The sequence below is a fragment of the Dasypus novemcinctus genome, chromosome 2 (genome assembly GCF_030445035.2).
Source record: "Dasypus novemcinctus isolate mDasNov1 chromosome 2, mDasNov1.1.hap2, whole genome shotgun sequence".
In the NCBI taxonomy this organism is placed as follows: domain Eukaryota; kingdom Metazoa; phylum Chordata; class Mammalia; order Cingulata; family Dasypodidae; genus Dasypus; species Dasypus novemcinctus.
In genome coordinates, this window is record NC_080674.1 from 134,133,350 (window position 1) to 134,160,907 (window position 27,558).

The 27,558-nt window shown below is 39.2% G+C and overlaps 1 protein-coding gene across 9 annotated transcripts in view; it reads left to right on the forward strand.

Moving 5' to 3' along the window:
* Positions 1-27,298, forward strand: part of MEGF10 (multiple EGF like domains 10) — a 421,346-nt gene extending 394,048 nt beyond the window's left edge. For all 9 annotated transcript variants that reach the window (XM_071209742.1, XM_071209743.1, XM_071209736.1 and 6 more), the window contains 12 exons: positions 1,041-1,187; positions 2,248-2,382; positions 2,901-3,029; positions 5,872-6,000; positions 8,024-8,152; positions 10,238-10,366; positions 11,816-12,052; positions 13,085-13,212; positions 14,564-14,687; positions 20,645-20,689; positions 21,495-21,701; positions 23,042-27,298. In XM_071209742.1, the coding sequence (XP_071065843.1) occupies positions 1,041-1,187; positions 2,248-2,382; positions 2,901-3,029; positions 5,872-6,000; positions 8,024-8,152; positions 10,238-10,366; positions 11,816-12,052; positions 13,085-13,212; positions 14,564-14,687; positions 20,645-20,689; positions 21,495-21,701; positions 23,042-23,223 (1,721 nt within the window). In that variant the 3' untranslated portion in view covers positions 23,224-27,298. The remainder of the gene's footprint in view (positions 1-1,040; positions 1,188-2,247; positions 2,383-2,900; positions 3,030-5,871; positions 6,001-8,023; positions 8,153-10,237; positions 10,367-11,815; positions 12,053-13,084; positions 13,213-14,563; positions 14,688-20,644; positions 20,690-21,494; positions 21,702-23,041) is intronic.
* Positions 27,299-27,558: the final 260 nt, after the last annotated feature.

Here is a 27,558-nt window from a genome sequence, read left to right on the forward strand (position 1 = left end):
ATACAACATTCTGAGCATCCCTGGTGCTGGGTGTCATTTGTGTTCTGGAATCTCTGAGTGTGTGTGTTCAGTTGTCTGAGACCAGCAGTCACCAGTTCACCAATAATTATAACTCATTCTTATTTCCTATCAATGAAAAGCTCTGAATGGTGAAAAATTCTTACTTGCAAGAGAGAGGCTCCCATTGTATCACAAATACAAACTTGCAAAAGAGACTTCAGTTTACCTACAACAAAACCTGGTTTTATTGTCATTTTCAATTTTTCTATTTTTCATTTTTACACCCTCATAAAGGTTTTCTTTGTTTTTATGCATCTGTTTATTCATTCCTGACTGGTTGCAAAGTTTTTCTCTTCCCAGAATGAGAGTTAACACTCACATAGAGTTTCATTATATTCAACAGCTTAGACAACAACTATAAATAACTTAGGTTGTGATATTCTGCCTAATTCTGCCTAATTCTGTCCATCATTGGATAAAATTTTTAAATAGGAGTAGGTTGCACATGTATCTTTTTGTTATGAACAATAAATGTGTCATCAAAATATTTTAAAATTATGTTTGTTTTCTTCAGACAAGGACTTTCTTTATGTACAACAATTTAATCACCTTTTGATTAGCCTTATTTTATTCACTTTGTACATTTCTACATGAAAACAAAGAATAGGGAAAGGGAGGAAGTCACTGAAAGCTAAGTGATAGAGTACTTTTGATAAAATCTGCCTTCAATAGCCAGAGCCCTTAAATTTTCCTTTTGTTCTCTCCTCCTAAAAAGACAAATCATTATAACAAAGGTATTTCATTCCTTCTCTTTCTTAGCTCCATAGAACATAGTTCTGGGACATTCTTTTAATGTTATAATGATACTTTGTCTTGGTGTGTAAGATGATAACAGGATTTTAAACCTTCTACTACCTTTGCCCAGTGCTGCCTGTGATAACTCAGTTTTAATATTGTGAGCCCAGTCATCCTCTCTGAATTAGCAGCCCAGAGGTGCCCACGCTCTCTCACTCAGGCTTGCCTTGTGTGCGTGGTTGCAGGAGTCCACTGTGACAGTGTGTGCGCCGACGGACGCTGGGGCCCCAACTGCTCCCTGCCCTGCTACTGTAAAAACGGGGCTTCGTGTTCTCCCGACGACGGCATCTGTGAGTGTGCGCCAGGATTCAGAGGCACCACTTGTCAGAGAAGTAAGTGTCTCATTAGGAGGTAATTTCCTTCTTCCCTCCTCTGAGTACCGTGTGCAGAATAATTATCTCTGTTCCACTCCTTGGTTCATAGTGATGTTCTGTTACAATTGAGGGCAGAAAAGAGTGTAATAGGTCACCCTGTACTTTGCGGAATTGACCTCGATAGCACTTTCCCAAGAGTTTATTCTTCCCAACCTTCACCACTAACCTAGCAGTTGGGTCTTTAACCATTTCTTCTCAGTAACGATTTCATTGCCTCATTGGCAGCATCATCTGGGTAGGTCTCTTGATTCTTCCTTAAGTCTTGCAAATGGTGTTCCAGAAATCCATTGACCTGTTAACTGTTTTATTCAAGAATTTGGCACTAGACTTACCTCAATTACTAGAAGGTAACATTAGCCAAACCTTGCGGCAAACAATATATTCTGGCTCTTGTCTTAAACTCAGTGCTATGGGGAAAATAGAATTGCAGAATTACACGTGAGGGTTGTTGACACTGGGCAATAGAAATTATGAAATGATCCGTAAGATTTTTCTAAGTCTTTTATTAGATGTAAGATTAATAAATCATTAAGTTGGACCATTTTGATGGAGAAAATTCCCAATTCTAACTGTAGTTCTATTTATTGCCTAGAATGTCTCTTAAACTGCAAAACATCGACAAATAACTTGAAAGGACTCGTTTGAGAATTGTTAGTATTCATAATTTTATTTCATTCATTCATTTATTTATTCAACAAAATGTTTTGTACCTCTGTTTTATGCCAAGCCTCAAGCTAATTGGGTCCATAAACAGGAAAATAAAGAGGACTAAGGCATTTGCTTGCCCTCACAGAATTTGTTTAGTCACTTCTTTTCATGATTAAAGAGGGTCCTTGTTCCATTTGTTGTTTTTTTATACTTGCACAATTTTCAATACCAGTTTTTTGTTAATATTGTTTTGATCCACATCCATGTAGCTATTGACTGCCTTACTAAAAACTTTTACTGACTCCTGATGTGGAATAGGAGAGAGATGCCTCTCAAGAAAGACAATTATTGATTTCCCTTCTGTTTTCAGTTTGCTCCCCTGGTTTCTATGGGCATCGCTGCAGTCAAACGTGTCCACAGTGTGTGCATAGCAGTGGGCCCTGCCACCACATCACAGGCCTGTGTGATTGTCTTCCTGGCTTCACAGGTGCCCTCTGCAATGAAGGTAAGGTGGACACACAATTTGGAGAGCTGTCTGGTGATGTGCCAGCCCCCAGGAGTCTGTTCTCAGGCTTTCCAGAGGACGTGTTATTCAGCTATGAGATATGGGTGCCTTCAGGTCTGTGTGTCTACAGTTTCTAAAAACAGGAATTTGGGGAGTGCTGGTTGACCACTCCAGCAAACCCTTTTTGTTCTTTCAGCTGTGCTACTCCTCAGCTTTGGTTGCTAGCATTTTCCCATGAAAAATCAGTCAATAAGAGAAAGGATTTTGGCTCCCTGAGAAGCCATGACATTTCTAGAAATGTCATTATGCCACATGGTTTGTGGTGCCTTAATGAAGGTCTTTGGCTTCATGCATGTATAAAAATGAGGCCATTCTAGATGAAGGCTGCTGCTGAGCAGAGGCAAGTACTAAATGAACAGCTGGGTTGGTGACCTGTAAAGTCCCTTCCAATTCCAAGAGGCTAGGATACTGGGAGATGGGATGCGATTCTGTGTTACTGACCTTTTGCTTATTCTCAGTGTGCCCCAGTGGCAGATTTGGGAAAAACTGTGCAGGAATTTGTACCTGCACCAACAATGGAACCTGTAACCCCATCGACAGATCTTGTCAGTGTTACCCAGGTTGGATTGGCAGTGACTGCTCTCAACGTAAGTCTTGTTTGATTCTCAAATATCTCAGAATACCTAAGCAACCATTTTTTATATGTTTGTTTTTTATTTCTTTAGGATTGAAGTGTGAGTGCTTGCATTCAAGAAAGAATATATGACTAATTATAAGTTACATTATTCTAAATTTTAAATTGCTTTTTTTCTTTTTATTAAGGACTCTATGCAATAATCCTATATTTAAAACCAAATAATGCCTTGGGAAGAACCTAAATATGTAGCATTTTCATTATGCACATTTCAGTGACTCACCATCCATTGAATTAAAATATAAATAGGCCTATTTAAAAATCTGTGTCTTCATTTTACATCTATCTGGAGAGTTAGTGATAGAGAAATGATGAAGTGCAGTTTGAATGATGTGTCTTTAGAAACTATTGAGATACTGACTTTTGGACTTTTAGAATAACCACGTCATGAAAAATTGACACTGTCCATCATTGGTTAATGGTTTGAGAAGGGCAGTGCAATTTCTAAAAGTACTTAAGTCCTGATCAAGGAATAGCTTATGTACTGGGGTCATCTGATTCTACTCATTGTACATTTCATGGCACATACTTAGTTTATATTGAATCCGCCCTCCAGTCACATAAGCAAAATCAAAGAATGACTAGTACTGATTTTGTACTGCATTTTAATGGTCATTTAATTCAGACTCCATAGGTACAGTCAACCTCCAATAATTAATTGATGAGCAATGTATTTTTCCTGAAGCTTTTTTCTGAGTGCATTTTTTTCTTGAGTAGTTCAGACTGTGCCTCATTTCTGAGTAATAAGGAGGAAGAGACTTTTGAAAAACCAATAGATCTTGGAAATGTAGAATGTAGCTTTTTGGGGGAAGTAGTTTTATTAGACACAACCCCTAAGTGTGTGTTTCACTTATTTGGGACATCACTCCAGAAGATGCCCAGCCTGTTTAAATCTACTTGTGTTGCAAGGGCTCTGGCCGACTCAGATTGACATATGGACAGTTTGAGGAATAGATACTGAAAGGCAGGGTCTCTGGAGAAAAAATTTTTAAAACCAGTATCATTGTCATGAAATAACTGATAGACTTTGCTCCTTTCAAATGCACTCTTTATTTTGGAAGTTGGTCACCTCCTTATTTGGAAAAGTGTGCTGGAAGGGACAAAAATGAAGACCATTGTGTTGTCTGCCCCGTAGTCACCCTGAAAGTAGCTGATTTCTTTGCAAAAAGTCTTTGCTTCTCTTGGGGATCATTGATTTCATTGATTCCTTTATGGACTTTGTGGAACCATCCTAATAATTCTCCTTGGCTGATTTTAAGGCTGCCTAAAAAGAGAAAGCAGAGTGAACATATAGACTTTGAAAAATTAAAGGGATGCATTTAAAGGTCAGGTGTTCTTGGCAAATAATTTTTTAAAAGCCCTGTCTCTAAAATTACCTTTTGGGAATATAGAAGTTGAATGGTCCTCATTCCCATTCTCTGACCATAACCAATATAGTGAGTGAATCCCAATATAGTAGCTAACCTTAGAAAACTATGTTGTGAACATAAGAAGGTTTACAAAGATTTATTAAGTACCATCTAAGCAATCGGCTTTTTCAGGTAGAGTGGTCCTTTGAGCATCAGCTAGGCTGGGCACTCCAATCATTTTCATCCCAGAGTCTTGCTCTGGCCCTAAAAGAAAGAAGCTGCATATATCTAACAAATATCGTTATTAATCTGTGTGACCTTGCACAAATCACTATTAACTTTTTTGTCCTTAGGTCCTCCATCTGTAAAATGAGGGTGTTGTACTTACAAAATTCATTCTAGACCTCAACTATTATTTCTTCCTTTGCTCTGGAGCAAAAATGGTGTAGAAAATTATGGGAGAATGTTTTTTACCTTTTTAATTATTTTAGATTCATTTATTTTGTTTATTGGGCCGTATTCCCTACTGGGTAACCACAGAAATTATAGGTAGTCTTCTATTTAAAGTTCCTGAGCATTGGTGTGGATGAAAAAATATTTTTTTGTAAATTAAATTATTTTACCCCATAATCTTACATTATTCTTTCATAGATACTTTATCTGAGTTTCTGATTACTCTTCAATTGGCAGTGACCCCTAATGACTTGGTTTAATTATTTCCTTGATTCTGCCAATTAAGCATTTTTAGGAATAAAACAATTCTTTCGTACAACTGCGAAATTTTGCATTTAAAATGAGTTCATAGTGACAACTCTGGAGTAGAGTAAAAAGTGGAGGATTTAGAGATCAAAGTCATGAATCCCATGACTCTTTAAAGTCAAATCATTTTTCCCTTTATAATCTCAATTGGTTGTCCCCTCCTGAGAGATGCCTACCCTAAAAGAGTAGCTCTTATCATTCTTGTCCTCTTACCCTCTTTTATTTTTCTTCATAGTGCTAGCACTATTGGATTTTTGCTTTTGCTTGTGTTTTTTTGCTGTTGTTGTTAGGTGGGCTTACCTGCCCCTCACCCCTCAAAAAATATAAGCTTCCCTAAGGTGGTACAGACTATGTCTCTTCTGCTGGCTCCCCTGTGCCTCATGCAGTGTTGGACACGTAGTGGGCCTTGAATATGTGTTTGTTAAATAACTGAATCTGTAAACTTGAGATAACTTTGCTCAACCTGCCTCACTCTGCAGTTCTTACATGCATACATGTGCATTTAAATGCCTGGTGGTTGCGTGGTCAGCATTGCCGCCTGGGCTTTAGTGCAGACTTTGGTGCAGTGCTTTAGTCTTGATGCACACCCCTGTCTCGCATACAAGGATATATGACAGGATGGATTGAGTCTGCTTGATGCTGGCCTCAGAAATTTAACCAACCTCTCTGTGCATGTTATGATTTCAGCATGTCCACCTGCCCACTGGGGTCCGAACTGCATCCATACATGCAACTGCCACAATGGGGCCTTCTGCAGTGCCTACGACGGGGAATGCAAGTGCACTCCTGGCTGGACGGGGCTCTACTGCACTCAGAGTAAGCGAAAGCCTTCCGTGGCTCACCAAAGGGAGCCACGCCCAGCGAGAACACAGCCTCATCCTTGGCTGGCATGCATGATCTGAGCTCACTCTTGGTACTGGCTATTGGCATTGGGATGTTTGGTCCATGCAGTGACTAAATTTCTCTAAGTGCTTAAGAGTGGCCACATTCCAAGTGCTAGAGTGTGTAGGTATGCAGTTCCTTTCTCTTTTCCTTTAACCAGACCCTGTTTATATGGATCGCCCTATCATTTATTCTAACAGCACAAAGGTTAGGATAAGTGTTAGGAAAGGTAATGAAGATGACAAGCCTCACTGCTCAACTTAATGTGTGCTTTGGAGAAGATGAAGTTCAATGGTTCTCAAACTTTAATGGAGCTTCAGAATCACCTGGAGGACTCTATAAAACACAGTTGCTGGCCCTCCCCTCAGAGTGTCTGATTCATAGAGCTCAGGAATTTGTATTTCTAATAGCTTTCTGGTTGATAGTGATCCTGCTAATCCAGGAACCAGGCTTTGAGAATCATTGCTGTAGACCTTTTTTTCATTTTGTATTCTACAACGTTAACCACAGAAGTTTTATAAAAAAAAAAACACGTTTTTTTCTTCCATGAGGTTGTTAGCATTGTGGGATATAAAGTGCAAAATATTCTGCAGCTGAGAACATTGGGAAGAAAAGTCTGTCTCTGTTATCTTGCTTTCAGTTGCATAAAGGAGATAAGCTAGGAAAGACTGTCTTATGGTTATCATTAAAAATAACACATAATTTCAAATCACAGAAATGAGCTGAGGCAATTCTCGTTTAATAGCATTGAGAAAGTAGGCTGAACAAGTCTCTGGGAACTTTCTAGAAGGGAGTGTAGCTGTTAAGCTGCGATTTGAAAGGGAGAACTGGAAAAGAGGAAGGTTGTCATGAGCATGTTAGGTTTTTGAGCTCCTTGGAGAAAAGTACTTGTTAAGTTATTATTAATAATTCTTAAATTAGGACCTGCCTCAAACAGAACTTTTAAAGTATAGTAACTTGATAAGAATAAGGTGTGTGGAGCCAGACTTCCCTGTGTTTGAATCCTGGCCCTGCCATTTGTGACTTAGAGCACTCTGAGCCTCGGTTCCCATCTAATAAGATGGGAATATCCATCCCTACCTTTTAGGGTTGCTGTAAGATTAAATGAGAGGATGCATGAAAAGTACCTGGCATGAAGGAGATTCTAAACAAATACGTGGCAAGGGCAGGTGTGATCGTGTGCTGGCATCTGTGCTCCACCTCTGCTTCTTGAAAGTTTGGCTCTCATTAAAATCTCACTGGAAGAAAAAGGGAAAATAAAAAGCACATGTGATGCTTTTGGAACAACCATTGAACTGGCCGGTATTGAAGCTAAGCCCCCAAACCCTCCTGTAGAGCAGCTGCTGGCCTGCAGGGTAACTGGTCCTCTGCATGACCCCAGCCTGAGGGTCCCAGTCATCTGGGCCGTGGAAATTGTACAACAGTGCGAAGGTGTGTTGTTTTATTACAAAGCACCTGTGAAGTACGGTGTTTTAATTTAAGCATTCCACCACACATCTTTAGTGATGGTAATAGTATTATCAAGAGCAGCTCTAATAGCAGAGTTGGAGACATTCTGTACCACAGGTGAAAGCACACAGGCAGTTTTAATAGAAACTACTCATTTCAGTCCATGGAATTTGAGTGCAGGGTTCTGAGGGCTGAGTAAAAGAATGAAAGGAAATGTCCATACTTCCTCTGGGTTGTGGTAGTGCTTTGCTACAAGTCTTGCCTCCAGCAGTCTCAGTAATGGCTAACCTTCCAAGTATGGAAGTCTTCTGCTTCCTGCTCATGAATTATCACTCCTTGCACTAGTCCTGTCTTCAGACTTCAAGGAAGAACTTGGGACAACCTGTGGTATGAATTGTTGTCTTTATTGTCTAATGGCTCAGGTCATTCAAGTTTAAAACATGTCGAAAACATAAGCTGTCGTTTCCTCTGAGCAGCTTCTTGACTCTTGTCTTCCCTCCTTGCACAGGATGCCCTCTGGGGTTTTATGGAAAGGACTGTGCCCTGATATGTCAATGTCAAAACGGAGCCGACTGCGACCACATCTCTGGGCAGTGTACGTGCCGCACTGGGTTCATGGGGAAGCACTGTGAACAGAGTGAGTATAAGGACAGGACATTAGTTGCTATTTATTTTCTGGAATCAACTTCCCTAGATGTTTAAACCTATGTAGACAGAACTCATCTAAGTTGTTTGAGCTTGTGGCCAGTTACTCACCAGCACCGTTGACTTCTCCACCCAGTCTTTTCCTTCAAAATTCTTCTTTGGAGTAACTGGTCAGCTCTCTGGGTGGAGGAGGCGTGCCTACAGGAATGAAGACGGAATTCAAGTTTTCCATTCCGTTCATTCTGGCTCGCCTTTCTCCTTCTGATTTTTGGAACGGGGCTGCTTGGTACTGTAAATGAGCCAAACTGTCTTTCTGTGTAGCGGCAGAGCTGGGTCTCACGTCGGACTAGAGTGTGTTAGGTGCGGCCAGGCCAGGTCATGCGGGGCAGGGGTCCTGGGGTCCAGGGCCAGTCCCCTTGTTGGTGAGGGAGCAAGGCCATGCCCACATCACCACCCTCCTAACAACCTCCTCTGTATGATGCCTCTATGGGTTTCCTCTAACATCTTCTCCTCTTAGTATTAACAACCTTCATGTCAATATATTGCCTGGAAGGTTTTGGTTGTAAAAATCCCCTTTGGAGAGAACGTGCACTGTTGGATTAGCCCATCCCTGGTTTTCCATTTCTACCCCACTGGCTGTGCATCTGCTCGCCAGGTTAGAAGAATCTTAGTCTTAAACTAAGTATTTCAAATTCGTTTAGTGTTCCTTTCCTCTGAGGCTTTCATTCAGTTACCAAAACGAATAAATAAGGGCTGAGAGCTGCATGGGACTCACTCTCCTACAGTAAATTTTCTCAAGGCAGGAAAAAATGCAGGGTGTTTTTTCTGGCTCACCAGAGAGTATGCTCTTGAGAGGACGCAGCAGAGACTGCCCGGCCGCCCTGCCTGGCCTGGCCTGTGGGGCTGTGGCAGCAAAGCCCAGTCCGCTCAGCCCCGCAGGCAGCGCACAGCCCCCGGAGAGCCAGCCGGGCTTCACTCCTATGCTCTCCCTGACAAGGAGGTCTTTGCTTATCCTCCAGTCTAATAAATACATAAAAAATGACAACCTCAGTCCCAGCCCAGGACAGAGATGGTCCAATTTTACTTTTGCATTGATGATTCATTTAATTGTCACATGATAATTATATGTGTATATGGATATTGCGTGAGTGTGTATAAATGTCTAAACATATGCATAGAAACCAGCACAGGCTCTAAGCTGACTTTCATTTGAATGCCAGATGGGTTAAGGTCTCTTAAATAAAAGCCTCTTAAATGCTTCCGTGATTACGCTGAACATCAATTAAAATGCCCCTATTTTTGGAGACTTCTCCCAGTACTCATTTGTAAACAGAATCACTGCTTGACAGAGAACTCTGGTAATAATAGCACACTGCCCCCTGCTGTTCACTTTAAAAAGTTAGTATTTCTAGATTTTATATGCCTATGCTCTTTGAAATTCAGACTCAAACCAACTGCTTTTAAGACCATATCATAAGAATCCAACTATTTTATTTTAGTCTCCCAGCCTTCAAACTGCAAATATAAATTTTGGTCCATTCTATGATAAATGAAATTTCTACCTAGGAAATTAACTAAACTTGTTCTCTACCACCCTCGCCTTCCCTCCCTTCCCCTCTCCCACTTCTCCCGTGCTTAGCCAGTGTCAGTCAGAATGTGCTCTGGGATGCTCCCTGAGCTCCCTGATGATCTTCATCAGAATCATCTTAAGAATCTTAGCTTATACTTTTCAGCCTAGTCCACTTCCATCCCACAATTTCACCTGGTAGACTCATCTCCCTGAGTGATTAACTTCATCTGTACCATCAGGATTCCATAGACTCCTTTCAGCCTCTACTTTGTTATCAGGAAGGTGATGGTCAGAAACTACAACATTGAGGAATTTCATCTCCAGCCCTGTGCATCCTGGACTATGGGTCCACTGTGCTTCCACGAATGCTGCCCAACCCTGGCATACAAGTCATCCCGAACAGGGATCCCTGTTGCCTTCAGACATACAGGGGCATACAGTAAGAGGCAGTCTTGTCCAGGTTCTCAAAGTTGGGAGACTTTATTTGACTTTGATATCCTTCTCCAGAATGCCCTGCAGGAACCTATGGCTATGGCTGTCGCCAGATATGTGACTGTCTGAACAACTCTACCTGCGACCACATCACCGGGACCTGTTACTGCAGCCCAGGATGGAAGGGGGCACGATGTGATCAAGGTGATGATACTAATCAGTTACAACTACTGCTTCTAATTGTGTGATCACCATGTATAAGCCAACATCAAGTATTTTTTACTTATGTTATCTGATGTAATTCTCACCATGACTCTGCAAGACATAGCTGCCTATTTATTTAGTTGCCAGATAGATGTAATCATTGCTCTCCTACAGACAACGAAACTAAAGCTTAGAGAGGCTGAATAATTTGTCCAGGGTAACTCAGTTAATATGTAGACTATGCCAGGACTTTGGTGCTGGTCTGTCTCATTCCGTAGTCTATGAACTTTCCACTGTACCCATGGTTCTTTTAGGTGTACTGAGTTATAACTGGCACACCAAAAACAAGTCATATTTAAAGTGTACAACTTAACAAATTTGAATATATGTACATCCATGAAACCATTGCCACAATAAAAATAATGAATATATCCATCATTCCCTGCCCATCCCTACCACCACTATCTCCGAAGCCTCAGGCAACCACTGATCTACTTTGTCACAATAGCTTAGTTTGCATTTTCTAGAATTTTACAAAAATGAAATCATGTTGTCCTCTTTTTTGTTGACTTTGTTTCCGTAGCAAAATTATTTTGCAATTGGATGATGTGTGTATCAGTAGTTCAGTTCTTTTTATTGCTGAGTACTATTCTATTGAAGGGAACTACATTGTTTGTTTATCCATTCACCTGTTGATGGGCATTTGGGGTTGTTTTGTTTGGGGCTTTTACATATGCTATGAACATTAGTGTATACATCTTTTATCAACATATACTTTCTTTTCCCTTGGGTAACTACCTAGGAGTAGAATGCTTGGTCATATATTAGGCGTATGTTTATTGTTTTTAAGAAACTTGTACCTGTGGTTTTTAACTAGAGTATGTATCATAATCACCTGGGAATATTTGTCATCATCTGTAGTTTAAGATGACTCCACCTACAATGCTATAGGAATGTTCTAAAGCCTTTTACAGCCCATCTGCTTATTGCATGCCTGGTCACATTGAAAATTCTGATTCCAGAGTGGACAGGGCCTTTGATAAAGTGCTGCTGATGGTTTTGAGCTTACCTTTTGGAGACCGTCAGCTGCTACTGCATTCGGTGCTCTTTGGTAGGCAATAAGCAGATGGACTGTAAAAGGCTTTTGAACACTCCTATAGCATTGTAGGTGGAGTCATCTTAAACTACAGATTATATAGGTATTCATAGTTACAACTCTTTTTTTGAATTTTAGAGCAATCTTTCTCTGGTCACAGATAAGCCATGAATATGTGAAAATGAGGAATGATTGTTTTCCTTCTTGCTCTATTTCCAAAAGTTTCCAAATTAACATTTCATGAACTGAAAATATCCAGGCATTAGCACAGCGTGAGACTTTTGTAAAGAGAGATCAAACATTTATCTTGCACAATTTCATCCTTGCTTGAGTCTCTTTTCTCCTTTTTCTAGCTGGTGTTATAATCGTTGGAAATCTAAACAGCTTAAGCCGAACCAGCACTGCTCTGCCTGCTGATTCCTACCAGATCGGGGCCATTGCGGGCATCATCATTCTTGTCCTGGTTGTTCTCTTCCTCCTGGCATTGTTCATTATTTATAGACATAAGCAGAAGGGAAAGGAGTCAAACATGCCAGCAGTTACCTACACCCCTGCCATGAGGGTCATCAATGCAGATTATTCCATTTCAGGTAAGACTAGGGTGATGAGAGTCATTTCCCTTTAAAAGTGCAGAAGATTCCCTCCTGGTTCTTTGAAACTGGGTGCTTGGCTGTGCTGTCAATGTTTTTGTCAGTTAGCCTTGAGAAAAGTTTATATTTGGAAAAGGTATAAATTGTTAGAGATATGTACTCTACAATAGTAAAAGTGTTATTTCTGTTGTAGTCTATAAGGGTCTAAAAATTGGGTTCATTATGTGGTTGCTTTAGACTTAGGAAATTTCAGTCCAGAAGAAGCTTTGTTGGACACATGTTTGCAGGCTTTTGTCATATATGGGGATGTGAGGTGAAGGGAGGGAGGGACAAGCAGAAGAGAGGCGCGGGTGTTGTGACTTTCCCAAGATCTTCGAGTACATCAGGGACGGGAACCAGGTCTTGGGTACTTTCTGCTGTGCCTTGCAGCCTTTCCTGGGCACACATGAACCATTAATAAAGCAGCATTCAAGTTATTTAAGAAAGAGGTTTGATGGTAGTAAGACCCAAAGCAGTCCTTTAAGAAAATTCTTTTGAATTGTCTTTTCCATCTCTAGGAGTTCCCATGAAAGCAAAGAAGAGTTTTTAATCAGTGACGTGTTCAGTCATCAGAAGATGTGAGCCTGTAATCCTTAAACCAAAGAATTTATAAGCTTTAAATATTTATTAATTTGGGGGAAATTACTGAAGGGTTTTAGGTTATGTGCTTACAAACAGAATGCTTCTGGAGGAATATGTCCAGTGGGTGATCACTTAGTAGTGCCATTCTAGTACAGAAGTTTGTGCCAAGAGCTCAAGTGTTTAAAAAAAAGCAGTTGCCTGTGAATACTTCCCCACCTTTCCAGGTGGCAGGGAGGAGGGCAGATGTCTGCTGTTTCAGAGGCTTTGTTGAGTCTGCTGGGTGAGAGAGGAATCTGCCCAGCTTGTGCTAGGGATGCTGTCCAATCATTTGTCCTTGTTACTGTTTTTCCCCTTTTCCCACACAAATTTAGGGGAGCCTGCCATCTTAACCTTTTCCTTCTCTCCTTGCAGAAACCCTCCCTCACAGCAACGGTGGACATGCCAACAGCCATTACTTTACCAACCCCAGTTACCACACCCTGACCCAATGTGCAGCATCCCCTCGCATCAACAACAGGGACAGGATGGCCATCGCCAAGGTGAGAGGAAGTGGCTCAAGTTGTCGAAGGTGGACAGGCGGAAAGGAACAAGCTTCTATTGAGGACTGCTGTTTGCCAGAAACTTTCTATGTACTTTACATATGTTATCTAATTTATTCTCTAAATAATCCAAAGGGGTGTTTATTAGACTCTCACGTTAACTGACAAAAAACTTGGGTGTCAGGGAGTCTTAGTCACTTCCCAAAACTTCTACCCAGCTAGCGAGTAAAGCAGCTGCTTTGTAGATCAAGGTCTCCCTGCCTCTTCAAACTGTACTGTGTCCATTAGACCTCCTTGAAAAAATGTTTCTAATATTGCATGAGGTTTTAAAATATTTCATAGTGACATTAGCGAAAACATGAAGACCTATGGCAGAATTAACCCCAGGTAAAATCACCAAGTTTGTATTTTCTGAGCATCTGTCTTCTAGTGTTCTTTCCTGGCCAGCTATACCTGAGTAACATCATCATCATCATCATCATCATCATCATCAACATTTATTTGGGTTAAACCACATGAAATGGCTATTTTTGTAGGTCAAAACTGGTCAGTTAGTAAAAGCCTATTTGAAAAGCATTTCTAAGCACTTCAGAAATATAGACTTGTTTAATCTTCACACCATCCCTGTGACTCAGATGTTGATTACCCCCATTTTTCAGATGAGGAAACCAATGCAGAGAGAGGAGATCCAGGACTTCTAGAACCCAGGCTGCTTACCCAGTACTACCCATCTACCCCAGCCCCTCCTCCACAATGCTCTGAAATCCAAACATTTCTCCTTTCCAATTGCACCCAAATTATATTTCCATTCTACATTGTTTAATTCCAGCTAATTTAGCTGTGATTAAATTAATGCAGCTGGATTTTAATTAGCATGCCTCCTATTTAAATAGCACTTCATATTCTCTAGAGATTTCCCTATTCCTCATTCCATTTGATTCTCAAATTCAGGGAAGAAGGCAAATCAGATCATCTTCTCCTCATATTTGTTCCTAGAAAAATTGCTAAGAGTCACAGGTGGACTCATGCAAAATCTTAACAGTTTTTGAAGGGCAGAGCTCAGAACAAAAGTTCTTTTTCCAAGCTATATGTATGTAAACCCAGATAATGTCTAATTGGCACAGGGTGACAAGGTGAAATGAAGAACCTGAGGCAGTGGAGGAATAGTTGTGACCAAGGAAGGGACAGGTACTCCTGGTGGTCTCTGCCTCTCAGCTCAGCATCATTTAAGGACCTGACCTTGAAATACGTTGTGAACTTACTTTTCCTCATCTTTTACCAGATCAGTAAAACTGTGCTCTGCCACACTGCATTCTCTTGATTAACCTTTTATTCTTTACATTTTTAACAGTCAAAAAACAATCAGCTGTTTGTGAATCTTAAAAATGTGAATCCTGGAAAGAGAGGCCCTGTGGTAGACTGTACAGGTACCCTTCCAGCGGACTGGAAACATGGTGGCTACCTCAACGAGCTCGGTAAGCTCCCTGACTCTGGTACTCAGAAAGCACTGTTATCTTTTAGTCCCCTGAAATAGTCACAGATTTATATCTGTGATAAAGAGATCTATTGAATATATATATATATATATCAAAAAATAATAATAGAATTTTAACTAGCACCTATATAGGGCTTACTGATATCCTAACTACTTTATTTCTTTATTTCTCAAAAAAAATTTTTTTATTCACTGGCTTTCTGCAGCTCTAGGAGAATCTGGAGTCGTCACGTGTTTTTGTGCTCACTGTCTGCTCTCTATGTCCATTTGCCATGTGCTTTCTGTGTCTGCTTGTCTTCTTTTCTTGTCTTCTCTTTAGGAGGCGCCAGGAACCAATACTGGGAATCAATGTGGGAGAGAGGCACTCAATCGCTTGCGCCACTTCAGCTTCCTGGTTTGCTGCGTCTCCCATTGCCCCTCCTCTGTGTCTCCTTTGTAGCGTCACCTTGTTATGCCAGCTCACTGCGTGGGCCAGCTCACCACACGGGCCAGGTCTTGAGCCGGTTCACCACATGGGCCGGGTCTCCGCGTGGGTCAGCTCACTGCTCAGGCCAGCCCACTTTCACCAGGAGGCCCTGGGAATTGAACCTGGGACCTCCTATATAATAGACGGGAGCCCAGTCACTTGAGCCACATCTGCTTCCTAAGTACTTTATTCATTCAACAATTTAAGTTCCTACTATGTAGCAGGAATTGATAAAAATTGGCAAAGATCTCTGCCCACATGGAACTTATATTTTAGCTCTACATATATTAACTTACTTAATGCTCACAATTACCCTAATAAGCAGATATTTTTATCATCATCTACATATTGACAATTTGAAAACCTTGAGTCATAGAGTTTATGGTGCCTGGTCAGTTTGATACCAGGGTGTGTGCTCATAATCCATCTCTTCAATATAGGGCATTGCACTTGAGATCCCTTTTCCCCTTTAAGGTGAGAAAACTGAGCTATCAATAGGAATACAGTGCCTCAACTATTCTCAAACTTTTCAGAATCAAGACCCTTTTATTCTCTTAAAAATTACTGAAGCTGCAAAGAGCTTCTGTTTATGAGTTAAGTCTATCAGTATTTGCTGTATTAGAAATTAAAACAGAATAATTTATTTATTAACTTATTTTAAAATAATAATCTTGTTGCATGTTGACATAAATTACACTTTTATGGAAAATTGCTACATTTTCCAAAAAAAGTAAATGAGAAGGGTGGCACTATTTTACATTTTTCAGTCTCTTTCCTCTCTGGTTTAATGGGAGTCAGCTAGAGTTGCATACATATTTCTACCTTCAGTCAGTTGTGATTTCACACTTCATGTAGCCTCTGGGAAACTTCACTGTATACTTGAGAGAGAACAAGAGTGAAAAAGACATGTAGTGCCGTGATATTATTTAAAAATAGTTTGATCTCACGGATCCCCTGAAAGTAGTGGTAGGTGGACCCCTGAACCATACTTGAAGGACTGCTGTGATACACCATTGAGTACTTGGTGCAGTTTCCAAGCAAATGCCTGCCCCTTGTTTTCAGGAAGGGGCTTCATGGTATAGTAACATGTACAGTGCCTATGGGTAAGAGAATGCCTTCACATATATTTACTCAGGGGTAGGGTTGCCAGAAAGCCAAGTTACATTTGAATTTAAGATCAACAGTGTATAATTTTTTCGTGTAAGTTCGTCCCAAATATTGCCTTGAGCATACTTCTCCTAAAAATTATTCATTGTTTCTCTGAGATTCAAGTTTAACTGGACTTCTTGGCGTTTTATTTGCTAAATCTGACAAAACTACTGGGGTTTTATAGAGGAATAAACAAAGAAACAAAGAGAGGTTAACTCTCTTGCCCAAGATTTCATAGAAGGACAGGGATAAATTCAGGTCCAGAGTTGGTCATCCGACTGCTCTTCCTCTCCAGCCTGCTGCTTTTCTGTGAAACATCGTGCACATCAGGGCCCCTGAGCCAGTCATAGGCACCAATCCCTGCACTCAAGAATGCCTTCGTACTAGAGAACTAGAAATGTCTAAGGAGACCAATGAGTAAAAATTCTGAACTTTATCTGCACTCTATGCTAGTATAGTCAATAGGATGTATATTTCTAAACACAGTAAAAAAAATGTACCTTCCAGATTCACAATGTGCCTACTGATGACATCATTTAACATTAAGGAAGATTAAAAAATGCTAAATTACATTAATAATTTAGTTTAAAGAAGTGTGTGAAATGATATTCAGTAAATTACTGACCAGCTCTTATAAGGGAGAAGTCCTCACGTTCCACCTTAACCTACTGTAATTTGTTTTCTCTGACACCATTACACTGAAAGTCCCTGCAGTAGCCACATAGAGACCTCTCTACTTTCTGTCTCACTGAGGCCAAAGGAACGGTTGTTGAGGTCATAGAATCATCAACAGAAATTCGGATCTCCTTTGTCTGCATTCAAGAGTAATTCTGCATTTAATGTCCCTTTAAAGTTGTTGGACAGAAAAGTCTTCCCTTACAGAGATCAGAGTAGGGTACCTTGTACATGACTGTGTAGATGTTTTACATGATGGGAAAGTTGATGAGATGTCATCTGAAACAGCCCTGAACATTTTTTTTTAATATTTCTTTTTTTTTTAATCTTTTTTTAAAAGATTTATTTTTATTTATTTCTCTCCCCTTCCTCCCCCCACCCCTCAGCTGTCTGTTTTCTGTGTCCATTTGCTGCATGTTCTTTTTTGTCCGCTTTTGTTGTTGTCAGCGGCATGGGAATCTGTGCTTCTTTTTGTTGCGTCATCTTGTTGTATCAGCTCTCTGCGTGTACGGCACCATTCCTGGGCAGGCTGCACTTTCTTTCGTGCTGGGTGGCTCTCCTTATGGGGTGCACTCCTTGCGCATGGGCTCCCCCACGCGGGACACCCCTGCGTGGCAGGGCACTCCTTGCGCGCATCAGCACTGCACATGGGCCAGCTGCACACGGGTCAAGGAGGCCCGGCGTTTGAACTTCGAACCTCCCATGTGGTAGACGGACGCCCTAACCACTGGGCCAAGTCCGCATCCAACAGCCCTGAACTTGACATGAAAAGCCCTGAGATTAAATCCTGGTTCTGTGATATGGCACTGGGCCAGTCATTTACCTTCCCTGAGTCACCTTATCCATTTGTAAAACGGGTGATGATCATGTTCTGGCCCATTGTGTGAATTAGATTAAGCATTTGGAAAGCTCTGTCCCAGGATTGGTACATACAATCATTTATGGAAGGAGCCTGCCTGTTCCCTGGTTAAAACAGCATCCTGATGCCTCAAGGCAGAGAGCCGAGCCTGTGGTAGGGGTGGCTGGTCTCACTGCCCCATGTCTTTCCCATAAATTACCACCCATTCCATGCTGCTCTTCATTTTAGGGGAGGCTAGCCATTGTACAGCCAAGGAAAGGTGGATGTTTAACAAGACTTTGCTACAGCTTGGAGTTGGCCATGGGAATTTGGCAGAGCATGGCATAGATAAATCTCCTCAAGAAGGCTGCTCTCAGTATCCACAGACCTGCCACAGCCTCATGGGGACTGTCTTAGTTTGCCAAAGGGCTGCCAATGCAAAGTACCAGAAATGGTTTGGGTTTTATAATGGGAATTTTATTTTAGGTTAAAGGTACAGTCTGGGGAATGGGTATAGCTCAGTGGTTTGAGCACCTTCCTCATATGTATAAGGTCCTGGGTTCATCCCTGGTATCTCCTAAAAAAAAAGGTTACAGTCAGAAGGCCATGAAATGTCCAAATCAAGAGATGCTTTCTCGCCAAAGTCATCTACTGGTGACCCTGGTGTCCTGCCTCATGGCAGTCAGGCAAATGGCAGGGCTCATCTCCTCAGCCTTGAGCTGCTCCGCAGGTGCAGCCCCCCAGGGGCCTTTTTCTGTGCTTCTGTGCTCTGCTGATTCCTGACTCTGGGACCTTTCTCAGACTCTTAGGGCTTCTCTGACTTTCTGCATCTCTAGGAGAATCTGGAGTCCTCTTTCTCCTTTCTCTCACATGGCAATTTCCTTTTTCTGCCTGTGTCTCTCGTTGCATATCTGTTTATATAAGACCCAGCAAGAGGGTGGAAACTCAACCTGAGTCATACCTCACTACTCAGGGCAATCAAAAGAAATCTAATCAAGTGATCTAAAGTAAATCTAATACAATCAAAGGTACCACATCCACATAACCTTTTTTTGAAAGTCACCAAATTCAAACTGTCATAGGGTCCCTTTATCCTGCTCCCCCTGCATGGCCCTGTACCTTTCCCACCCACTAAACTCTATGCAACCCAGGACTGAGTGAGTGGGCCTGAGAGAGGAAAATGTGCCCGTTTTCTGTCTCAAGGTGGTGAATATTAGAGACCTCCTTTCCCTTTAGACAAGACTCCCTCTTTCTCCACAAAAACGTGGCCTTCCTTGGTGGTCCCCCATAGGACATTGCCACAAGCCCTTGCATTCAGCATTACTCTAAGACAGGGGTTCTTCATAAGGGGTCTATGAGCTTCAATTGAAATTCAAAATAAACATTATTCTTGTGGGGACATGTTGGTGCAGGTGTGATATATTTATTAAATAATACACAGTATAGTGAGGACTTAGTAAAGGGATCTGTGGAACAAAAAGGTTAAGAAGACCTGTTCTAAGAGGTACACAGACAATGGTTAGGGGTCATTTCTTTACTGTTCTCAAATACTTATTTGGCCTGTTAGTCACAAGTTTTTATTTTACTATCTGCTTTTAACCTGTCTATAACATTTCTTAAAAAGATAATTAAAAATGCCTTGAATGCTTATCAGTAGATTGAAGCTGAAGGTAATATGACACACTAAGTGTTAGAGTAATTGAAATACTATTCATTTATATGGTGCTTCAGAGCTTACAAAGCCTTTTCATGTGCTCCATTTCCCTTAAGGATCAAAATATCCCTGTTGGGATGGAAGGCAGGTTTTATTTCCCCATTTTAGAGATAAGAAAATTGACGCCCAGAGATTTAAACGTCTTGCCCAAAATCATATGATACATGTGATGAAATTCAAGACCTTTAACTCCTAATCCATTGGTATGTTTTCCCTCAGTTATAAACCCCAATGGAATCCTTGTTTCCTATAAAGTAACAACAATGCATTTTAGCTTACAAAAGAGGATTTTGAACTCCAGGTGACATAAAACAGGCAAGGTCATGTCTTCATATTTTTTTGGTAATATTATGAATCTATGATTAATGCTTATATTTTATGAAAAATGCCTGTGACCATAGTGATTTCAATAAGTGGTTGTACTTTCTCACTGCCTGGATGCTTAAATTATTTCCAAAAGTTGAAGAACCACACACACACATATGCACACCAAAATAAAGGCAAAATATTTTCAAACAAGAAAGCCATATTTTTTCTGTCGAGGGTCCTATACAACTATGCCTCCATCGCTGGAAAGGTTAAATTTATGGGCAGGATCTCATACCAGCCTGTAGAGAACTGCTTATAGTAGAGGCAATGATATATTTATGATATCATAAATAATAATAACTGAATAGTGGTTATTGGGAGAACCAGTTGAAAAACCTCTGAAACTTGAAAGATCTGCACATATTAGGGAACTCTCATTTCTTGTCCTAGCTGTGTCCTTCTCACTGTGTAACCTCCAATCAAGTATACTAATTCATATGTGCCTCAGTTTCTGACCCTTTATTGATTGATCAGCCTTTCCCAAGGTTACTGTAAATGAACAGGTGAAAGGTCAGATAAATATGTAAGTATTTTTAGTTCTAAGCCATGGGGACACCTGGCACAACTGACGGTATAAAGAATTTGAAAGCAACAGAAGTGGTATTTGCTACAGTGGGGAAATAGTGGGTACCAAACCCAGACTTCTCCATGACCTTGGAATATTAAGTGGGCTCTCTCTTCCTTTCAGTTCTCATTGAGTGTTTGTTTTAACTTCCTTTACCACAGGTGCTTTTGGACTTGACAGAAGTTATATGGGAAAATCCTTAAAAGGTAAGGAGTAAATTTGAGGAAGAAATAACTTTTTATTTTTATTTTTTAATCTCAGAGACTGAAATAATTTGTTAAATGAGGAAGGTTGGCAGTGTGGAGAAATGTATATCATACTTGTTAGTGTGATATATTAAACAATGAACATGCATGTTTGACGTCAAGAGAGTGACCCTCAATGCGTCTTGTTTTGGGTAATGATCTTGTTTGAGGGAGAGTATGTTTTGGGAAACAAAGGTTTCACTTTGCTGGGAAAACACTTGTATTTACTCAAAAAATTTATCGCTTTTGTGAAGAGAGAAATGTGAAAAAGAAAATAGCAGGGAAAATGGAAAGAGATCAGCATGGTGCCATGTTGAGTGAGCCTGCTCTTCAGGAGGATTTTGAGCAATAATGTCACATGCCCAGCAGTGAGGTTTGACAGCATAAATGCTTTCCTCCTTCGTCACTATTATAATGGAAGCCTCCCTGCTCCTGGGGCCATCAAGAACTGGTTTGGTGGTTGAAGCCTTTGGGAATTCAGCGACCATTAGAAAAATAGAATGGAATTAATTTTATCTGAATATGATGATAAACCAGATCCATGACATTTCCTTCGGTATTCACCTCAAAGAGGAGCAATGTTACTTTGTATTAATAAATGGGTGATTTTATGGCAAATTCTCTACAAAATGAAAGGAAAGTATACATTATTTTCATCTTTTATAATGATAGAAATATAGCTATAAAGAAAAAATTAACCTTCCCATGTAAATTATGACTTGGAAAAGAAATATGCATTGCTTTCTTCCCCCATTTTTCTTCACAGACCTGGTAAAGAATTCTGAATATAATTCAAGTAACTGCTCCCTAAGCAGTTCTGAAAACCCCTATGCTACTATTAAAGACCCACCTATACTTATCCCCAAAAACTCAGAGTGTGGCTATGTGGAGATGAAGTCACCAGCACGGAGAGATTCCCCATATGCGGAAATCAGTAACTCCACTCCTGCCAACAAAAATGTCTATGAAGTTGGTGAGTTTTCCCAACCACATGAAGAACCTAGTGTATGGGAATTTTCTTTTTTATTTAGGAAACAATTTTATGTCTGAGAATAAAATACTTGCAGTTCAGATAAGTCTTATTGGAAATAATGGCCCATGTTTTAGATTCAACCTGTGTCTACAGCGACCATATTAATTGGTGTCAAATGAATTTTTCAGGGAAAATATCATTTAGAAAATTTAACATAAGATTTCCTTATCTTCCCCCAGGTCATCCATCTTTTGTTTTGTAACCATAGTGAATGTTTTAGCACATAGATGAAATAGCATTTATCATATTAGCCAATATGTCAAAGTAGCCAAAACAAATGATTCAAGTGGGTTAAACAGGTGGTTCCATCTCCTGGTTGATTCATTATATTAATATAATGTTTTTAGCAATACTGGAACACTTAACTTTTAAGTTGTCTAATATATTGTAATATTCTGAGCTATAAATCTGATACAAATTAATAAGAATCCAATTTAAAATTAGAGTTATTTGATTGCCCTTTACACATGCCATTTGGACAAAGTTAAAACAAATCAGAGCCAGCATTGGCTAGACAGTAGGGTTATATATTTTAATTTCTCTCTCTTTCTTCTCTCCCTCTCACTATCTTTCTCTTAATCTCTTAAAATCTTAAATACTTAAGAATTTAACTTTAATAAATTCTCTACTACTTGAAAATGAATTGACTAGTTCTAGGAATTCATATTATGCCATAGACATGTACCTGAAAAAGTATATATAAATAAATATTTTGAAAACTAGTATTTTTTAAAGTCTTAAGACAGCTTGTTAAAATGGCAGCCATCATGAACTAAATTTATTTTTGAAAAGTCAGTAACAATCCCCCTTTGAACTATCCCATAAGCCTGTCACAGTAAGAAGGGAATTCAACTGAGAACCTGAACCCTAAGTCTGAAAGTTGTAAATTTATTGCGAGTTCCCACGAATTGACTTACCCTTTAAGGGCCTCAGTCTTCTCATCTCTAGAGTAAGGGATCTGGACCAGATTATCCCCAAGGTGTTTTCCAGACATTGATTCAAGTCCAAGTTTCTGTATATTCCCTTGATGTCTTCCTCCCAACCACATGGTCATCCTTTTGTCCTGAGTGCCATCTGTGTACATCAGTGTGTCCAACAACCACAGAGCAGTCACCCCTATGGGATTATAATAGAATCATTTGTCTTTAAAGGTTTTAAATCCTTTATATATATATTTTTTAATATAAATTCCTCTTCTGTTTGATATTTTGAAAGAACTGTAAATCTATTTTTTAAAAGTTTTCCATCACTGATAGTTAACATGTCCTTTGTTATCATAGAACCTACCGTGAGTATTGTACAAGGAATATTCAGCAATAATGGGCCTCTCACTCAGGATCCATACGACCTCCCAAAAAACAGTCACATCCCCTGTCATTACGACCTGCTGCCAGTCCGAGACAGTTCGTCCTCCCCCAAGCAAGAAGGTGGTAGCAGCAGCAGCAGCAGCAGCAGTGAATGACACCAAAGGACCACTGGTTAGCTGTTGGAACCCTTTCCAGAACTGCAGTTCAATTCACTCCATCCTCAAGTTTGCCACCTTATGTGAATGTGAATCAATTTGGTAGGCATTTATTGGACATGAACCAGAAAGCTCAAAGCTAAGGCTGACACTGGCTGTAGGTGCTTTTTGTACAGGTGGCTTGGAAGGAGGTAACAATGTGATTTCCCATTGCTGTTAGTTTTAGAACTGCACTCATGAAGCATGACTTACTGTCGGATCCTGGCTAAAAGCATGAGCTCACAGATCTCCTTTGGAGACAGGTTGCAATGGACATTGATATTCATGCTTGAAAATTAAATTTTAATATTTCCTTTCTCATTTTCATTGTAGAGCTAGGATTGTGGAGTTTACCATAAAAATCACTTCATAAAAGTGGTGTGAATCACTGAACACATAGAAGAAAAGGGGCATATTATTGAGTCCTTATTGTCTAATTTCTTTTCAGATGGACTCAGAAATATAGGGAGAATGTTAATGCAATAGGAAGCATTCTGTCAGGTGTCATAACTGGATAGACTTTGAATAAACTAGGAGTGGATAGCAAATTTAAACAGGAAAACTAGATATTTCTAAAATGAGGAAATGTATAATTAGAATTATTTTAGAAATAGTAGAAGTATTGCAGGAGTCAATACAAAAATGTGCTAGGGAGGTAATTTTTCTCCTGTTTGAGCCTTAGCCCACTTTGGATTCATGACATTATTTTGAACACTGTCTCCATCATACACATTCACCATTTGACATCCATAACATCAATAATTATTTCATAAATATGGAAATGAAATAATTTTATTTTTGACAGACTGGATTGAATGAGTGAGTAATGATTGGCAAAGGTTGTAAATTTTAAGTGTAAGAAAATGCTTATGTTTTGTAAACCATTAGTGATACATACTGTAATATAGAGTTAACAGAACGTCTTGGTTAATTTTTTCCTAGAAGTGACTGAAATATTTTTGTGCATATTTGAGAAAAGGGCACTTTCCTTTTATTAATTGTTGATTTATAGAAACTATGCTTAAGCGGGTCTTTTGCATTGCTAATATGACATATACCCATTTTTCATTAATTTTTATTTTCATTTTTAAGTCATATATTCTATATTTTGTAGTGTTTGGATTGTTAATGAAAAACTGTTATATGTTCACTGTTTCTTGTATTGTCGCCATTCATCTTTTGCTTGGTTAAAAAAAATCATTGGTCTTTTTTCTTTTGGAGGGAAGAGATGAAATTATAATTCAAATTTACTAAAACTGATCATTACTAAAATAGTATTGTGGACCTAATAGGCAGATGACTGAAATAGAGGAGACTTTTTAATATTCCAAAATGGAATTCCTTTTGATTTGTGGGTTCCCTGAGTCTTGGTCTGCAATTCACGAGGTCTTTAGTGAGGACACATGCCCATGGGGGTTAGTTAAAAGTTATAACAGTAAGTGTAGAGGCTACTTACAAAGAGCTATAAATATCCTCATTGTCTTCCTTTTCATGGACACCATTAATAGAAGTGATATTTGCAATTGAGCAATGAGGAACTCTGGCAAAACAGGAGGTGGGTGGAATTTTTACTGCCTGAGTACCACGGCTGATCTTACTAAAACCCTTCATTACAGTGATCCTATAATTGACCATCCAAATTGGGACACTTTTGAGAGGAAATAAGGACATTATTAATAATTATGCTGCAATAGGTTTAAATCAGGACTGTTCCATGCACACAGAACAGATGGCTCTTCTTTGCATATTTATCATACAATAACAGTTTTCTCTCCAAGGTAGGTACCTCATAAAAATACAGCTAGGCTGCAAGAAAGCCAGTGTCGCTTTGGCCTCCCTGAACAAGGAGAGCTGTTGAAAGGCTGAATGAGGAAGAAACTTCATAAAAGACAATGGTGATCTTTATTCCTTTAAAGACATGAAACACTTATGGCATTATGTCTCAATGAACCATTAACAAATATGTATTGTGTACCCATTTGCCAGTAGTATACACAAGGCATTGACCTTGCCAATTATTTAATTGGGATATCAAATTATTTCATGTCACATACCTGCACCTGTGAAGATGGTTCGGTCAGGTGGATGTCAGAACAAGCACACTTAGAACACACACTCCTTTGATGGTCATTTCACTTAAGGAACCTCAAAGTTAATTCAAGGTCTAGAACTCTAGAACACATCATAGAAACAATTTATTTATTCTAATAGTTTACCACTGGCTGACCCTTAACTGTAGGGTATAGGCATCTAATTGAGACATTTGCCAGTCAGTAACCATAAGGAGTCCTTTTTGGTTTAAAAAAAAAAAAAAAGACATTTTTTTTCCTTCTTTGTTAAAGATCATCTCTTCAGAGCTCCATGATAAATTTGAGTTTTCCCATTACTTCCTGGAGATAGGTTAAAAAAAAAAACCTGGTTTTTTTTCTCATTCCACTGTATCAAATGAAAGCTTCATGCACAAAAGCAAAAGCAACTTTAACCAGAAAACCTGGGCAACAGATGTGGACTCCAAAGGGGCACTACCATCCCTTACTGTACATTCTTTTTGACAAATAATTGTTCAGGGCTTGCTATGGTCCTGAAACAACATTTACACCTGAGGTTTTCAAACAAGAAAACCCACAAAGCATTTTCAATATTGTGAAACTACATGTTACATATGGAGAAGTCTAGTTGAGCAAGCAAAATTTTGTACATACTTTGATACAGGTTTGAGTGAAGAAAGAATTTTTTCAGAATAAGAATTAAAGAAAAGACAAGAAGCCTGGCAAATTTTTTCCTACAATTATAACCTTTGGAAACTTTTCCAGATATACCAAATTTTAATTTGATGGAGATATTGTTCATATATCACAAATCTGTTCTCCTGACCTTTGAACCCATATTAATTTTGGGCCCTAAAAATAATTTCTCCCCTATATTCTGTATTGGTTAAAGCAGTGAATGAGTTTAAAGATACCTAAGAAAAGCCATTCATGTAGGAATATCAGTATCAGCCAAATTATTATTCTTTCCCTAAAGGTTGATGTATCAGATAATTTATATATAAATTATTTGTAGACACACACACACATACATATCAAAACTGGCCCAAATGATAACTCAAGCTTGCTTTAAGAAGTTGAAAATGTTATTTGTAGCTAGTTATATATTGTGGCTAGGTATGTCACAATCACTTACAGTGCTTGGCATCAATACCTCTTCCATGATATTGTAGTAATGTTAACAGAATGTTTAGCATCATCTTTATGGAAACCAAGTTCACAAATTTTGGGAAAACCAACTGTAGAGTTTTCTATTAGGAAGTTACAACTAAATTAGAACCAAATCCTTCAGCACAATGACTATATGTTGTGAAAACGGTGAACAATTTTGTAAAATTCTGCTCATCTTGACCCCAAAGAGCCACAGTTATAATACTTGGGTATTGGGATTTTTAAACTATAGATATTGCAGAAGTTGCATAAAAATATCATAATATCATTTAAAAATCATGCTGATTATGGAAATTCACTTATGACTTAAGATGAAATCCTAAATTGCGATTTAAGGTTACTTTTTAAAATGAGGAATTTCCTATCCCTGGGGGATGTGTCTTTATTATTCAAACTAAATATTTAAGAGATAATTTGGTCTTAAAGGTTTATGACATGGAAGTGTACATAGATATGCAAGTGTGAGTCACATAGTGCGGGTGGGTGTTTGTTTCTTAAACGTGCACGGCAAACTACCCTTTAGGGTACTGTTAATATTGGTGTCCTAACACTGGGTCTGCTTATTCTAGTTCAGTATTTAGCCTAGGCTTCATTTTTATATGAATGAATTGCAATATATATATTTTTAAAAGGAAAAAAATGCAAAATACATTAGAATTTTCTTGGTTGTAGTAAACAAAAAAAAAAAGCTTTCATTGTTGAAATATCTCTATTTTCCAAAGATGATAAACTTTCACCAGTATTAGCCTACACTGTCATTTATATCACCAAATAAGCTGTAGATTAATGCAATAAACTTTCTAATGAAAAACTCTAAAGCAGTGTTTATTTCTATATCTGATTCTATTGTTAATTAATGAGAAGAAAAACTTATGATACTGGAAAAATTAATAGTTCTCTTTGGCGTGGTCCCATAGCACTTTACATATCCATTTTTAAAACAATTATATTTTATTGTTTTTAATTGCTCAAATGTCTTTTTCCCTCAGACTACTGTTCTGTAAGGACAGAGGCAACATCTTATTCATATTTGGATCTGCAGAACCCAGAATAGTGGCTGAGAGTAAAGTCCTCTGTA